The sequence below is a fragment of the Artemia sp. Qi Xiang Cuo genome, chromosome 6 (assembly GCF_049724085.1).
Source record: "Artemia sp. Qi Xiang Cuo chromosome 6, ASM4972408v1, whole genome shotgun sequence".
Classification (NCBI taxonomy): domain Eukaryota; kingdom Metazoa; phylum Arthropoda; class Branchiopoda; order Anostraca; family Artemiidae; genus Artemia; species Artemia sp. Qi Xiang Cuo.
In genome coordinates this window covers 40,449,515-40,466,579 of record NC_142799.1, presented here as the reverse complement: position 1 = coordinate 40,466,579, position 17,065 = coordinate 40,449,515, and the positions used below count along the sequence as shown (strand labels likewise).

General features: G+C 36.0%; 4 protein-coding genes and 1 pseudogene across 4 annotated transcripts in view; 1 reads left to right on the top strand and 4 right to left on the bottom strand.

The window, feature by feature from the left end:
* LOC148951225 (heat shock 70 kDa protein cognate 4-like) overlaps positions 1-17,065 on the bottom strand; it is a 232,302-nt gene that overhangs the window by 91,781 nt on the left and 123,456 nt on the right. The gene's annotated exons all lie outside the window — the stretch shown is intronic.
* On the bottom strand, positions 147-1,613 carry LOC148951231 (uncharacterized). Its single transcript, XM_089091036.1, has one exon. It carries the CDS (start codon positions 1,611-1,613, stop codon positions 147-149), a length of 1,467 nt encoding a protein of 488 aa, XP_088947162.1.
* LOC148951230 (uncharacterized) lies at positions 3,134-3,907 on the bottom strand. Its single transcript, XM_089091035.1, has one exon. The coding sequence runs from the start codon at positions 3,905-3,907 to the stop codon at positions 3,134-3,136; it is 774 nt and encodes a 257-aa protein (XP_088947161.1).
* LOC148951229 (uncharacterized) lies at positions 4,784-10,569 on the top strand. Its single transcript, XM_089091034.1, has 2 exons — positions 4,784-6,397; positions 10,486-10,569. Exons 1-2 carry the CDS (start codon positions 4,784-4,786, stop codon positions 10,567-10,569), a joined length of 1,698 nt encoding a protein of 565 aa, XP_088947160.1.
* Positions 11,745-13,130, bottom strand: LOC148951228 (uncharacterized; annotated as a pseudogene).

Here is a 17,065-nt window from a genome sequence, read left to right as displayed (position 1 = left end):
CCTTAAGCTTTGTCTTTTTAAGGCAGGCATCAATGGAATCAGCATGTTCTTTTAATCGGTGATGTAGAGATCTCATGGTACGACCTATATAGGTATCACCACAACTGCTAGGAATCTCATATACTCCCGGTGGATCTGAAGTGATCTTATCTTTGCCTTTGTTTAAGATGGAAGAGATGGTCATTCCAGAAGGAAAAAAACACCTTAAAGCCTAGCTTAGTCAGTTTGGAGCTTAAAATATTAGTAATCCCCTTAATATAAGGTAATGACAAAAAGGCTTTATCTTCTCCACTCTTAGGGGAGCTCTTGGTTTTTGTGCTAATCTTTCTCCTGGACATAACCTTATCAATGAATTGTTGGGGGTAGCCATTGCCTATAAGAACATCTTTTATATGATCAAGTTCAGCCTTCATCTCCAAATCAGAGGAACACACTACAAACGCTCTATCAACCAACGAATAGACAACAGAATTTTTAATTATTGGGTGGTTATAAGAGTCATATCTCAGATATCTATCACTATGAGTTGGCTTTCTATATACACTCAAGTCAAACCTAGTTTCCCGTTTTGTAATGAGAACATCTAAGAAGGGTAATCTGGGGTTATTTTCAAGTTCAATGGCGAACTTTATATCTGGATCCTGCTGGTTAAAAGTATTGAGAAATGATCTTAATTTTTCTTCGGTCCCATTCCAAATTATTAAGAAATCATCTACATATCTCATGTAGAGTTGGAGATCCTTGAAGTCCTGCTTGAAGGTATTATTTTCGGTATATTGTAGAAACACCTCACTAAGAACTGGTGCCAACGCTGATCCCATTGGTATGCCCCACTTCTGTTTGTAGGTTCGATGCCTGAAAGTGAAGTAAGCATTGTTCAGACATAAAGACGTGAGAATAATGATGTCTGTGGTGTCTAAGCTGGTCAGTTCTTTCCAGGAATCATCATTTTCCAAAGCTGATTGTAAAGCTGGTATAAGTCGGGGCAAGAGAATGCTAGTAAACAGAGATACAACATCGAAACTGCACATTGTGGTATTCTCCAAGATGTTGATGCTTTTTAGCCTTTCAACTGCTTCTTTGGTATTTCTTATTGTGTGTTTGCTGCTAGGAGTTATGGATCTTAAAATACCAGCCAAATACCTTTCCAACTTTTTTGTAGCTGAACCAATTTTTGACACAATAGGTCTAAGGGGAATATCTGGTTTGTGAATTTTGGGTGCACCATAAAATCTAGGAATGACTGGTCTGACATGAATGAGTTTCCAATAAAGTTGATCATTAATCCTATTTGTGAGACTAAGATTATCCAAAGCTTTTTTGACATTATCATAAGCAACCTTTACAGCATTGACATTAACTTTTTCATATACTTTGTTGTTATTCAGGAGGTTTAATGATTTGCTGACGTACTCGGTCTCATTGAGGATTACTATTGTATTGCCTTTAACAGCTTTGGTAATTATGATGTTGGTATCTTTCTTGAGATCTGTGAGGACCTTCATTTCATCTCTTGTTAGATTCTCCTCAATCTTGCCAACCTTAGTGAAATCTTCTGGGCTAAGAGTATTACTCAGTTGCTGTCTAATTGTATTGATCTGTTGAAAAACCATGTTTCTCCTCTGTTTAAGGTCCTTTAATTCATAATTAATAAAGATTAGGCCAGCTTTGTGTTGAGCAGATTTATAATTCTTACTAGATATTTTCACTCTGGGTCTCATAGAGTGTGGAATTAAATCTTGTTTCTTACATTGTTGTAAGAATTTTTGGTGATTAATGATTCTAGCTTTCTTCCTAAATAGGAGAGATAGATCTTTGACTTGCTTGGCCACATACCCACCATAGGTCTTACTAATATATTCTCTGAGGCCAACTTGACTCTTATACATGATAATGGTAATAAGCTTACCTAAGCTATGGATGTCAGATATTGTGTTATCTTAGAACGATAATTTCGACAGGACCTGTGCCTGTCATCATCAGGTTCAAATTCAAGACTCTAGCCAGAATATAAAATCACTAAATAAAATAAAACCAAACTCACTGAACGACACTAATAATAAGTTGAACCTGGAATTATTGTTGTAATATGGCCCGGATTTTGGTAGAGACATTGATGGCTGCTATCCTAGTAGATCTCAAAAAGGTTGGGTCTATAGAAGTCGGGTGGAGTTTTTTGCGAGTTCTTAGCTTATGGGCAATGGGTTCCCAAATTTCACTGATGCAAAACTCTCTATTGTCTTTATTAATGGCTGGTTTGTTTTTAGCAATTTCCAGAGCTTCTCTGATTTTCTGCTTTAAGTGTTGTGGAACAATAGCAATAAGTTGAGCATGGTCAAAATCAACGGAGTGAGAAGGGTTTTCAAAAATATGACGGGCCAGTGCAGAAAAAGTATCTTCCTCCTTAAGCTTTGTCTTTTTAAGGCAGGCATCAATGGAATCAGCATGTTCTTTTAATCCGTGATGTAGAGATCTCATGGTACGACCTATATAGGTATCACCACAACTGCAAGGAATCTCATATGCTCCTGGTGGATCTGAAGTGATCTTATCTTTGCCTTTGTTTAAGATGGAGGAGATGGTCATTCCAGAAGGAAAAAAACACCTTAAAGCCTAGCTTAGTGAGTTTGGAGCTTAAAATGTCAGTAATCCCCTTAATATAAGGTAATGACAAAAAGGGCTTATGTTCTTCACTCTTAGGGGAGCTCTTGGTTTTCGTGCTAATCTTTCTCCTGGAGATAACCTTATCAATGACTTGTTGTGGGTAGCCATTGCCTATAAGAACATCTTTTATATGATCAAGTTCAGCCTTCAGCTCCAAATCAGAGGAACACACTACAAACGCTCTATCAACCAACGAATAGACTACAGAATTTTTAATTATTGGGTGGTTATAAGAGTCATATCTCAGATGTCTATCACTATGAGTTGGCTTTCTGTTTGAGCTCAAGTCAAACCTAGTTTTCTATTTGGTGATCAGAACATCTAAGAATGGTAATCTGGGGTTATTTTCAAGTACAATGGCGAACTTTATATCTGGATCCTGCTGTCAAAAAGTAATGAGAAATGGTCTTAATTTTTCTTCGGCCCCATTCCAAATTATTAAATAATCATCTACATATCTCATGTAGAGTTAGAGATCCTTGAAGTCCTGCTTGAAGATATTATTTTCGATATATTGTAGAAACACCTCACTAAGAACTGGTGCCAAGGCTGATCCCATTGGTATGCCCCACTTCTGTTTGTAGGTTTGATGCCTGAAAGTTAAGTAAGCATTGTTCAGACATAAAGACGTGAGAATAATGATGTCTGTGGTGTCTAAGCTGGTCAGTTCTTTCCAGGAATCATCATTTTCCAAAGCTGATTGTAAAGCTGGTATAAGTCGGGGCAAGGGAATGCTAGTAAACAGAGATACAACATCGAAACTGCACATTGTGGTATTCTCCAAGATGTTGATGCTTTTTAGCCTTTCAACTGCTTCTTTGGTATTTCTTATTGTGTGTTGGCTGCTAGGAGTTATGGATCTTAAAATACCAGCCAAATACCTTTCCAAATTTTGTGTAGCTGAACCTCTTGTTGACACAATAGGTCTAAGGGGAGTATCTGGTTTGTGAATTTTGGGTGCACCATAAAATCTAGGAATGACTGGTCTGACAGGAATGAGTTTCCAATAAAGTTGATCATTAATCCTATTTGTGAGACTAAGATTATCCAAAGCTTTTTTGACATTATCATAAGCAACCTTTACAGCATTGACATTAACTTTTTCATATACCTTGTTGTTATTCAGGAGGCTTAATGATTTGCTGATGTACTCGGTCTCATTGAGGATTACTATTGTATTGCCTTTATCAGCTTTGGTAATTATGATGTTGGTATCTTTCTTGAGATCTGTGAGGACCTTCATTTCATCTCTTGTTTGATTCTCCTCAATATGTTTCTTATTGGACAAAGCTTTTCTGAGGGTATTAGAAACCAAGCTTCTAATATCTTGTGGATCAACATTGATTGTTTTCTTGTTTAGAATTAAAGCTGACTCTACATTGGAGATGATTTCTTCTACCTCAGAGAATATATTAGTAATACCTATGGAGGGTATGTGGCCAAGCAAGTCAAAGATCTATCTCTCCTATTCAGGAAGAAAGCTAGAATCATTAATCACCAAAAATTCTTACAACAATGTAAAACTCCACCCTACTTCTATAGACCCACCTACTTCAAAAACTCCACCCTACTTCTATAGACCCAACCTTTTTGAGATCTACTAGGATAGCGGCCATCAATGCCTCTACCAAAATCCGGGCCATATTACAACATTAATTTCAGGTTCGACTTATTATTAGTGTTGTTCAGTGATTTTAATTTTGTTTTATTTAGTGATTTTATATTCTGGCAAGAGTCTTGAATTTGAACCTGATGATGCCAGGCACAGGTCCTGTCGAAATTATCGTTCTAAGATAACACAATACCTGACATCCATAGCTTAGGTAAGCGTATTACCATTATCATGTATAAGAGTCAGGTTGGCCTCAGAGAATATATTAGTAATACCTATGGAGGGTATGTGGCCAAGCAAGTCAAAGATCTATCTCTCCTATTTAGGAAGAAAGCTAGAATCATTAATCACCAAAAATTCTTACAACAATGTAAGAAACAAGATTTAATTCCACACTCTATGAGACCCAGAGTGAAAATATCTAGTAAGAATTATAAATCTGCTCAACACAAAGCTGGCCTAATCTTTATTAATTATGAATTAAAGGACCTTCAACAGAATAGAAACATGGTTTTTCAACAGATCAATACAATTAGACAGCAACTGAGTAATACTCTTAGCCCAGAAGATTTCACTAAGGTTGGCAAGATCCATGACAAAGATTTTAAGTTTGTTTTTTCAATAACCAGGAAAGTACATGTAGACAAACTAGAAAAACTTAAATTTGAAAACTTTGCTACTAGGGTTATACATAATCCTAGAGTGTCATCAGGTCCAGCAGTCATTAATTTAAGTCAACAAACATTTGACCAAAAGAAATTAGACATTCTTTCAAAAGGATGGAAATTTTCTATCCCCCCCAAACATTTACCAGTAGAAGAAATCATCTCCAATGTAGAGTCAGCTTTAATTCTAAACAAGAAAACAATCAATGTTAATCCACAAGATATTAGAAGCTTGGTTTCTAATACCCTCAGAAAAGCTTTGTCCAAAAAGAAGCATATTGAGGAGAATCTAACAAGAGATGAAATGAAGGTCCTCACAGATCTCAAGAAAGATACCAACATCATAATTACCAAAGCTGATAAAGGCAATACAATAGTAATCCTCAATGAGACCGAGTACATCAGCAAATCATTAAACCTCCTGAATAACAACAAAGTATATGAAAAAGTTAATGTCAATGCTGTAAAGGTTGCTTATGATAATTTCAAAAAAGCTTTGGATAGTCTTAGTCTCACAAATAGGATTAATGATCAACTTTATCGGAAACTCATTCATGTCAGACCAGTCATTCCTAGATTTTATGGTGCACCCAAAATTCACAAACCAGATATTCCCTTTAGACCTATTGTGTCAACAATAGGTTCAGCTACACAAAACTTGGAAAGGTATTTGGCTGGTATTTTAAGATCCATAACTCTTAGCAGCCAACACACAATAAGAAATACCAAAGAAGCAGTTGAAAGGCTAAAAAGCATCAACATCTTGGAGAATACCACAATGTGCAGTTTCGATGTTCTATCTCTGTTTACTAGCATTCCCTTGCCCCGACTTATACCAGCTTTACAATCAGCTTTGGAAAATGATGATTCCTGGAAAGAACTGACCAGCTTAGACACCACAGACATCATTATTCTCACGTCTTTATGTCTGAACAATGCTTACTTCAGTTTCAGGCATCAAACCTACAAACAGAAGTGGGGCATACCAATGGGATCAGCCTTGGCACCAGTTCTTAGTGAGGTGTTTCTACAATATATCGAAAATAATATCTTCAAGCAGGACTTCAAGGATCTCCAACTCTACATAAGATATGTAGATGATTGCTTAATAATTTGGAATGGGACAGAAGACAAATTAAGATCCTTTCTCAATACTTTTAACCAGCAGGATCCAGATATAAAGTTCACCATTGAACGTGAAAATAACCACAGTTTACCCTTCTTAGATGTTCTCATTACCAAACGGGAAACTAGGTTTGACTTGAGTGTATATAGAAAGCCAGCTCATAATGATAGATATCTGAGATATGACTCTTATAACCACCCAATAATTAAAAAGTATGTTGTCTATTTATTAGTCAATAGAGCATTTCTAGTGTGTTCCTGTGATTTTGAGCTGATGGCTGAACTTTATCATACAAAAGATGTTCTTATAGGCAATGGCTACCCACAGCAAGTAATTCATAAGGCTATCTCCAGGAGAAAGATTAGCACAAAAACCAAGAGCTCCCCTAAGAGTGAAGAACATAAACCCTTTTTGTCATTACCTTATATTAAGGGGATTACAGACATTTTAAGCTCCAACCTCACTAAGCTAGGCTTTAAGGTGTTTTTTCCTTCTGGAATGACCATCTCCTTCTTAAACAAAGGCAAAGATAAGATCACTTCAGATCCACCAGGAGTATATGAGATTCCTTGCAGTTGTGGTGATACCTATATAGGTCGTACCATGAGATCTCTACATCACCGATTAAAAGAACATGCTGATTCCATTGATGCCTGCCTTAAAAAGACAACGCTTAAGGAGGAAGATACTTTTTCTGCACTGGCCCATCATATTTTTGAAAACTCTTCTCACTCCGTTGATTTTGACCATGCTCAACTTATTGCTATTGTTCCACAACTCTTAAAGCAGAAAATCAGAGAAGCTCTGGAAATTGCTAAAAACAAACCAGCCATTAATAAAGACAATGGAGAGCTCCGCATCAGTGAAATTTGGGAACCCATTACCCATAGGCTAAGAACTCGCAAAAAACTCCACCCTACTTCTATAGACCCAACCTTTTTGAGATCTACTAGGATAGCGGCCATCAATGCCTCTACCAAAATCCGGGCCATATTACAACAATAATTCCAGGTTCGACTTATTATTAGTGTTGTTCAGTGATTTTAGTTTTATTTTATTTAGTGATTTTATATTCTGGCTAGAGTCTTGAATTTGAACCTGATGATGACAGGCACAGGTCCTGTCGAAATTATCGTTCTAAGATAACACAATACCTGACATCCATAGCTTAGGTAAGCTTATTACCATTATCATGTATAAGAGTCAGGTTGGCCTCAGAGAATGTATTTGCAAGGGTTGTAAGTTATATCCTGGGGGCATGTAAGGTTTTTTATAGAAGGCATTGTCGTAGAACCTTTAAAAAAGGCTCATTCAATTGGAAATTAAAAGGGCTAGTGCCCTTTTTAATAGTCGAAAGTGATTAGAGGGTAACTAACCCGCCTCTCAAGCCCACTTTTCCCCCAGACACATCTATTCAAAACTTTGAGATAACCATTTTATTCAACGTAGTTTTAAGTTCTGGAAATTAGGTCTTTGAGGGTGACAACCCTTCCAAAACCCTCAGGGCATGGGTTGTAAATTATGCCCAGGGAGCATATAAGGTTTTTATATAACGCGTTGTCGTAGAAACTTCAAAAAGGGCTCTTTCGATTGGAAGTTGAAATGGCTAGTGCCCTTTTTAATAGTCGAAAGTGATCAGAAAGCAACTATTACCCCTTCCACGCCCACCATTTCCCCAAACACTTCAAATAAATATTTTGAGATAGCCATTTTGCTCCACGCAGTTCAAAGTTCAGGAAATTATACCTTTGAGCAGGACACTGCCCCCACAGTCTTCAGGGCAAGGGTTATAAGTTATGCCCTGGGGTTATATAAGGTTTTTATTGAAATTGTTGTCGTAGAAACTTGAAAAAGGGCTCATTCGATTGGAAATTCAAAGGGCTAGAGCCCTTTTCAATATTCGAAAGTGATTTGAAGGCATCTAACCCCCCTCTCACGCCCATCTTTTCTCCAAACACACCCAATCAATATTTTAGATAGCCATTTTATTCAACTTATTTGAAAGTTTTGGAAATTACGTCTTTAAGGATGACAACCCCTCCCCCCGCCCCCACAGCCCTCCGGGCAAGGGTTGTAAGTTATGCCCGGGGGGCGTATAAGGTTTTTATTGAAAGCGTAGAAACTACAAAATCTACTGGGGGGGGGGGTTCAATTAAATGTTTTCATATAATTTAATGAGGGTTTTCTATAACTAATTCTTTATATGGGGGTATTCAATTAAATCTTTAGTTGGTGATTTGCGAGTAGCATACCATAGTAGAGGGGGAACTTCATGTGATGGGGGATTAAATCAGCGGTTCGAATGGGGAGCATCTGTTAACGGCCATACTGTGTCGAAATCAGACTGAAAGGATTCAGGTTCCCTTGAGAGTGGTTGGAGCCACAAGGACAAATTATCTTTAGAAATACCAACATAAAGAGACAAAATTAAGAAAGTAATGTATTTATTTTTACTCACATGATCGGTACAAAGCTTGTCAGGAAAATCAACAACACTTCACAGTCATAGATACTAATTTAGAATTGTAAACTGGGGCAATACAATGCAGCGGTTAAATCACTGATAATAAATGTTTTCAAAAGTTCATTCTAAACTGATCATAGATTCAAGATAGACTCGATTTAAAACTCTACATAAGATGCCAAATAGACTAACTCCAACTTGCTAAGTTCGAAGGTACTATACTCTGCGATTTCGCCGAAGGTTACATTCAGGCGTTGCTAAAAAGTACAGTACACTGATTCTATTGGTTCAGACTGTATGTCCCATATTACTATTGGACAGGGATGTACCAATCGGCTAGTCGAATTTAATTAACTTTGATATGATTTATAACTTTTAAAACTTCACTTTGGAATTTTTCTTCAACGAAATAAAGTTTTACATTGTAATTACGAGGGGATACATAGTTCTACTTTGTATCTCGAGAGACTTTTTATTGTATAATAAATTCTACCATCTCTTGACAGTTTGAAAATTCAAGCTCTTAAGATTTAAATTGCATTTTTGATTGCGTGTCATGTTCAATTGGCCACGCTGATATTTACTGCTGTTACATTTTCGTAGGAAAGATTTTTTCATAAAGTTAAAATGGTAATACAATTGTTTCTCTGCTTTTTAAATTTGACAATTAAGTGTTACTTGATCTGTGGGTTATTTGAATTTTTGGGTTCATATTTTGGGCGATTTTATTTTATTTGGAAAGTTTCGGGGTTTTGAAAATTGATTCCATTACATATCATCCTTCCCATTCTTAACGATGTCCTCATCGTTGTGTCACCCTACTCTTTCTACTATTTCAAATTTTGATCTTGCTCTTTTTTTAAATTTAGCTTGGTACTTGTTACTTGAATTAACTCAGCTTTGGTAAGATATATATTTTTTCTTCATATTCCCGATTGCTTTATTAGACTAAATATATTATGACATTACTTTAAAGTCCATCACCTATTCACTCTATTTGACGAAAGGGCCAAAGAGTTTCTATTGACTAACACATTTGGTTATATGATTACATATATAATTATTATTTCCTCCGCGTAACACTAAGATTACCTTCACCTGATATGCTAATAGTTCTACATGGTTTTAATTAATTAAGTTCTGCTTCTGCAATTATTTTACTGCTTGACATGGTACACGTTTACCTCTTCTAATACTAGACTATACTTCCACCTGACGCTATATTGATACGATAAGTAACTGACTTCAAGAGCACTGATATGTATGGATTAAAACAATTTACAAATACAAATTTTGACACATTGATAGGTTTATGCTTAATGTCTGATTGCAACACTGGGATAATGTAGCTTGCACTTGTTTTCATCTGTTTTATGAAAAGTTTCTCAATATTCACTAAAGTTACAAGTTAGATACATAAGATTCACACTTACTTCATCATTCTACGTGTCTATAATACTCACATACGTTGTCACTTTACTTTGCGCTTCCGTTTAATTAATTATTGGGTTGGCTAATTGTTTATGGTTTGTCTTCGTGGTGTTTCATTTTTTGGCATTCATTCCTTGGGATAAGCGTTTATGTTGTTCATAAGTATGACTACTTGCACAAAATTGTCCGTGCGTGGTTTGTCACGTCATATACGCGGGGTTGATGTTATAGATTCGTTGAAATGTTTCCTGGGTACATAACCCTTCGGGAATTAATTACATGAAATGGGTATCTTGATCGCTGGACTGGGTAATTCTTCTTGGGCACTTCTATCCTTGGGAAAATTTTATACTCGTACAGTCTATGTTTCCCGTAGATTGTTCACGTTTAGTCCTTCTTTTATTTGAATAAAGGGCTGTGTTACGATATGTAAAGGTCGTTATGGTTGGATCAAAACTTGATCTCAGGTTCTATGTTCGACGCATCGTCTTTAATTCTTGTTTAATGATACACTATCATTCAGGGCTTAGTCATGGGGGTTATGGCTAAGATAACTTGGTCTGGTCTCTTCTCTGACACTTTATTTTGGGAAAGTTTGCACGTATAGTTTATATTTCCCGCAAAATTGATTATGTTTGGTTCTTCTTCTCATGGAGGATGGTATGGTTTTGCGACATCTAGTAATGATTGGATAGGGTCGAAACTTAAACTTGGGATCTTCGTTCAACATATTGTCTTTGATTTGGGGCTTAAGATATATAATCTTTGAGGGATTGACTCAAGGGTTATTCTTGGTCCTTAGGATTTAATGTTTTGGACATTGCCGTCTAAGGATAGTTATCGACGGATTTTATGCAGTTTTGCGACATGCTCAGGTCGGGGTGGTTCTCTAGATAATCATTAATTCAGATATATACATATATATAATGTTCTCGGTTTGCCGATATTGTTTGAGGTAGTGTTACCTAGTACTAGGATTGGGTGACTTGGATTGTCATCGGGCTATTGTCTTCAGGGGTTTCTTTGGTGAGTACTTATCGGTGGTTGACGAATGATGAGAGTAGATGCTACTGGGTTGTATTCGTGTTGCGTGCTGGTACACCAATAATTAATTTGCACTGATTACTCTGCTTCCTGGAATATAAATATCTAGGCAGAATCATATGCTCGTTATAATTACATAAGTTAAAACACATACAGCAATAATACACAATTTATATAATATTATACGGGGACTATTGTTTGAAATAATAGTCGCGATTAGTCATACTAATAATATCAATTTAATATGGGTACGGTTAAACTCAAAGATGAAACGAATAAGAGCAATTTTCATGCTTTTACTTGCATATTACAGCAACACTAGATTACTATGAGATAAGCTCAGTAATCATAAGAAAAATGATTGAGTTCACGAAAAATAACACAATATGAGAATTTCAAGATTTAACGATTACATATATATATACATAGATATATGTGCATTAGGCACATGTTCAATATTCAATATATTTTTAATTTTTTTCAGCACTCATCTACTTTAGCATTTACTTTTCTATTACATAACTACATGCGAGGTAAGCTACATGGTTTTATGAGAGGTCTTGATTTACTATAAATTTTCAAGTTTTTACTGTTTACGCGCGTCTATGCCGCTTAAGAAATACATCTTTGCATTTGCATGGGTTTACACAAATAATAAGAAGAGATTTGGGACTGGACATGGCACAATGAGGACCTCTACTCTCATTCGCTCGATTGTTTTCTTCCGTATTTTATGGCTTAAGGGTTATCAGGGAGTTCCGGGTTTAGGTTTTGCATCTCACTCGATTCAATGTGATCTGTCTTTGCCCTTTTTCTACCTGTTCTCATAATTTTCCCGTAATTCATGGTCAATAGCATGCTTATACTCAGAGAGATCATGAATACAAATCCTATCGTCAGGAGGATATTCCACCAAAAATTTGTTGAGAATAGTCCGTATCTACTTTCTATATACGTCAATCTTTGGTCTTCATTAGTAAATAGGGGAATTTGAGAGTCTAAGGCTTCTCTTATTTTTGTTAGTGGTAAGGTTCCCTTGACATTCTCTATTTTTGACCATATTGTGGCTTTTACTTCTTCGTTTTCAATATTAAGAATAGTAATCGATAAATTGACTGGCTTGAAATTGATCACCTTCGGGCTTATTATATTCGTGCTAGTGGTTATCAGTGGTGTTTGTACCGTGGCTTCTTTGGTTACTAGTCGACACCCTTGTTTTATGGTTAAAGTTCCCACGTCTTGTAATAGTAGTTCAGTTCTGTAGCTTGGATCGATTCTTTCTGTGTTATTATAACAAGAGATGGTCCTAACTGTTTCTTTTGGGACAGAAAATAGCCACAGATCATTTCTAAGATGAATGAATATTTCTCGTTTTGTACTACCTACTAGAGCTTCGCATGAATTGGGAATTTCTTCTTGTTGAGTCTCTTTTAAAAATATATCTAACATACAGGATCCAGATTTTACGTTATAAATAGGCAGGGTCAACTGACATACTAGGTTTTTGAATGCTACGCATTCCTTAAGGTCCTGTGGATTAGCTAGGGCATATTTCCTCCTATCTTGATCGACTAACAAGTATTCTGCTTCGGAGGTGATAGTCATGAACGAATTAGTTCTACCTATATTGGCTGGAAACGTAGAAATGTTATACAATTCATATATGGATTGTTGATTTAATAACGGAATTGTTACTACTGCAAATAGTTGTTTGTTTATTTCCGTGATGTGAACCTTTAGCTTGGTGTAGTAGTGGAATAGGTTTGCTACTTCTGGTTCTGTTGGTAGATGTAGGCCGAACGTTAGATGCGTTTTTATTTCATCTAAGATACTTTTTAGGTTTGAGGGGTCCACCAGGTCCTATGAAAAGGTTCCTCCAGTGAGGGCAAATAATGCAAATTCAAATTTGCTGACGTCAGTTGCCAGGTTAAGTAATGATATTATTACTATGTCTAGTGATATTATGGTGAGGCTCGAATCGGAAATCACACGATCTACTTCATTCTTTAAATAATTCATTATGTTTACTGTCTTTGATATTTTCTTCGAGATTGCCTCAATTTTGTCTCTCTGATAATTGGCTATACTGGCATATGTTTTTTGGACATGTAAGGTCACGTTCATGGCGTTATTCAGTTTTCTCACGTTTACCCTTTGGATATCCAGGTCTTCTTCATTCGATAGCCCAAATAAGCGTGAAGCTAATTCTCCCACAATTGGTATTAGACTAGCTGATCTGCGATATTTGCTTTTTCGAAAAAATACTTCGAAGATTCTTGTGGTACTTTGCTTTAACTTTTGTATTTCTGTATTGAATAATTCAAATAGTGCTTGTAGTCTCTGTCTATACAATATTAAGAAGGATTGGTGAATTAATACTCTTAGGGCGTTTTTTCATTTAGCTCTGGTAATGATTCGATGTTTTCTTTGATTGGTTCGTCGGCCATGGCCAGTCTGGCACATGTATATTTCCCGTCAATTGTCCAACACTTCTCGGGTACGTATTTTTCCTTCTTTTTACTTTCAGAAAATTTCCTTTTCTTATCCGAATGGTAACCTTGAACTAATATAGTTTGAGTCTCGGTATGCAATGTTGGGAGTCTTGCTCTTAAATTTATATACATTTTGCCAAAGGGGTGGGTCTTTGTAAATGTTGGTCCTTTGGACCATGTCCATTTTGTAAACATCGTAGGTTTCAAATGCATTAGGGTAACTAGTTTTTCTTGGGATAGTTAGTGGAGTTTGATTAACTCTGGACTTGCATTGGTTGTGATGTCCGTTAGTGAGGGCTGTATTTCTTCTGTTCTTGTCTCGAGTTTGGGCGTAGTTGTCGAGGTATTTTTCTTTCCTTGTGGCTTGTCTATATTTTTCTTTATTTCTTTTGGCGATACTTTCTTAGTAGCGTTGCTCGCAGTATGGTTTTGCCATAGTTGCTTGAGTTATGTCCCTATGCTTGGTAATTCATTTAGCATGGTGTAATTTCCATCATAGAGTTTATTTTTCCTGGAAGTTGTCAAGGAGGGACTTGTGGTATATTTTGTCGTTGTATGTTCTCTTCTGGAACCGTCCACATTACTCAATGCTCTTTTCCTTCTGTTTTCTCTGTTGTTAGTTCCTAGAGCCATATCAATCTCTGCCATTTTCTTATCAAAGTCGTCTATTAGGAATCTGGATTTTAGTTTAGGAATAATGGGGGGTAGATCTCCTTTACTTTCCTTGTGGTGCATGTCTTTCGTTGTCTGCAGGCTCTTGTCCAATTTTAGGAATTGTAATATAGAGTCCTTTAGTTCATTAGTATTCTTCTCTAGTCTCATTACTTGTTGAAACAGGGTTTCAAACGGTTTAGGATCCAGTTTTATAAATATCTCCCAAGCATTGTGACTTGCAAGTAACGAATTCTCGTGTTTGAAGATTATTCCATGCTTTACGATATCTTGGGCTATAGTTTGGGCAACGTAGATTGTCATGAAATTTGTTAGCCACATCCTTTTTTTTCGCTGTTTCTGGAAATAATATGTCATTAAACATAATATAGGTAGACTTCTTATGATTGATAATCGAATGAGAATTTAGATTCCTATTATATGAGATTTTTTTTTATTGGGGAAATTAACCAGGTGAAATTAAGATTCGTGGTGATAGAATTGATTGATTACTTATGGTACACACACGGCTGGTTGTTAGGTTCGGGGGGGGGGATAGTTGTTTTTGGATGACTTTATTCAAGAATTTTTTTTTAACGTAAAGGGTGTGTGGGTTGATTTTGGTTTACAGCGTACCAAATTATTTCAATAGAAAAAATTTTCTTACTTTTCGGTTGCTTTTAATTTTGATTGATTGATTTTTATTCTTTTAAATATAATTTCTTTTCTTTTCGCACTATATTTTACGCTTTTTGGATTGTAGAGATATTGTTTGTAGTGTTTGATTTCTTAGAGTGTGCCGTGTTGACCTTGATATTTTACGCAGTTTGAATTTCCCTCAATTTTGTAAACTAATTTTTGTTTTTTACATTTGTCAAGAAGCAATAAATCTGTCTGACATGGACCTTTAACGTAACAGTACCGAACTTTATATTGTTTTTGCAATTTTCTTATCTCATGTTGAACAAAATGGAGGTACTTGCCCTTTCTGCCGTTATATTTTATTCCCAATTTCCCTCTCGTGGGTTGATATTTGGGTGTGTTTGCTAAACGTAGTCCGAATCTATATGATTCTATGTTGTATTTCCTTAAATCATATTTGACGTCCCACTTTTTCGCGAAGACTTCTTCCCCTGATTTACTCACAATGAGGATTGCTGCTGAGTATATCACATTTTCTTTTGTGTGCTTTATAGTTATGAACTCTGTGTGGATAATTGCCTTTGCCATTGTTCTGAAATGAAAGGTAGTCTCTATTGACTTTTGTCTAGTTAATTTTTTCAAGATTAGTTACAATCATGGTTTACTCTAGGTCGAGGTCAAACTACATTTTTGCCGGTATTTCCTCTTACATCGGGTACTTATTCGTTCGACATAATTCGATCCTTCTAAAGCTCCATATTAACCAATAATGAATATGTACTTTGAATGGAAAGTAATATAACTTCAGGTCGAAGTTGAACTACTTTTTCACCGGTGCCACCTTGCACCTGGCTATTTGGGTTTTCGAACATAATTCGATTCTCTAAAGTTCCATACAGGTTTAAAAGTATTGAGACTTTCGAGAAACTACCTTTTTTTTCTGTCATTTTATTACTCTAGTTTAACGAGTTTGAGCTCGACTTATTAGTTTATTCACTATATCTTATCGCTAAACGATATATCCTATAAGGTGCACCCACTTTACTATATTTACTATCATGTATTTAATTCCCTGGACATTCACTCTAATTCATAGTTTTATAAATATTAATACACTACTAATTTATTCATATAATGCGCTTTTTAAATAATGATAATCTATTCATATAGACATAATACTTCAGGTAATATTGGTGGGCTCTTCTATTATTCGTTTTATCGAGATTACTTATATATACAGTTTCTTCCGTGGATATTGGCTTTTAATTTTAATATGGGTGCATCATCAGGTAATGCCGCCTTTGAACTTGAAGATTTCAGCATATTGGCAAGTCGATAATTTTCCCCTGACGATACATTTGAGCTGAGAAACTTGAGTCAAACACTATATTATTTTTACCGCTTTCAGGTGTATTTAAGTACATTAAATACACTAATAATTTGTTTGGGAGGTGCAGGCCCTCCAATGTAGCAGTTATGTCATTCTTTCGCATATTTTGTCGAATGACTTTCCGGCACAACTCAGATAAAGACAATGGGTCATTTATTATTTTTACTACTGAAAACTTAAATTTACATGTGATTGGCAACAGCATAGTTGCTCACGCACAATTACGTCTAAGCCGGGGAATATTTTGACTCCAAAATTTTCATCTTCTTGGAAGAAGTTCAGAGTTATTCTCTTTATGTCTTTATAATCCCTTGGGGTAACTTGAAAAATAGCGGATCCCGTTGAAGGGTTTATTGGATTTAGATACGTGTTATTTACACAGTTGACGTATAAAGCCTTAAGGAAGCTTTCACATTTTAACATATGTCCTCGGTCTATTAGTGTGGAGAGAAATTTAATGGGCCAAATTGTAGTTATGTTGTTATCATCTTGATCATACCAGATATTGTCGGCGATATAATCAGACAACAAGCTATATTTTGTTGTTGGGATATTTTGTATTAAAATTCGGAAAGCCAAGTTGGCACTTAGTCTAGTGTGTTCGAGTGTTCTTGTCATTGTACGCGCACTAAAGTTATAATGCACTAAGCTTGCCGTTAATCTTAGAATCATCCTTTGTTCCAAGATTGTCCTTCGAGATTTCAGAAGATAATGTAGCGCTGGACAGTCGAGAGTCTCCACTGCTCCAATGAGTCCACATTCTTTTAATGAATCATTAATGTTATCCGCACTATGGCTTTTCTTGAGCTTCCATGAGGTTACATTTTCTAGTTTACAATTACTTAACTGTTGCTGGCTTGGGCATCTTATCATGATTGCCGTTT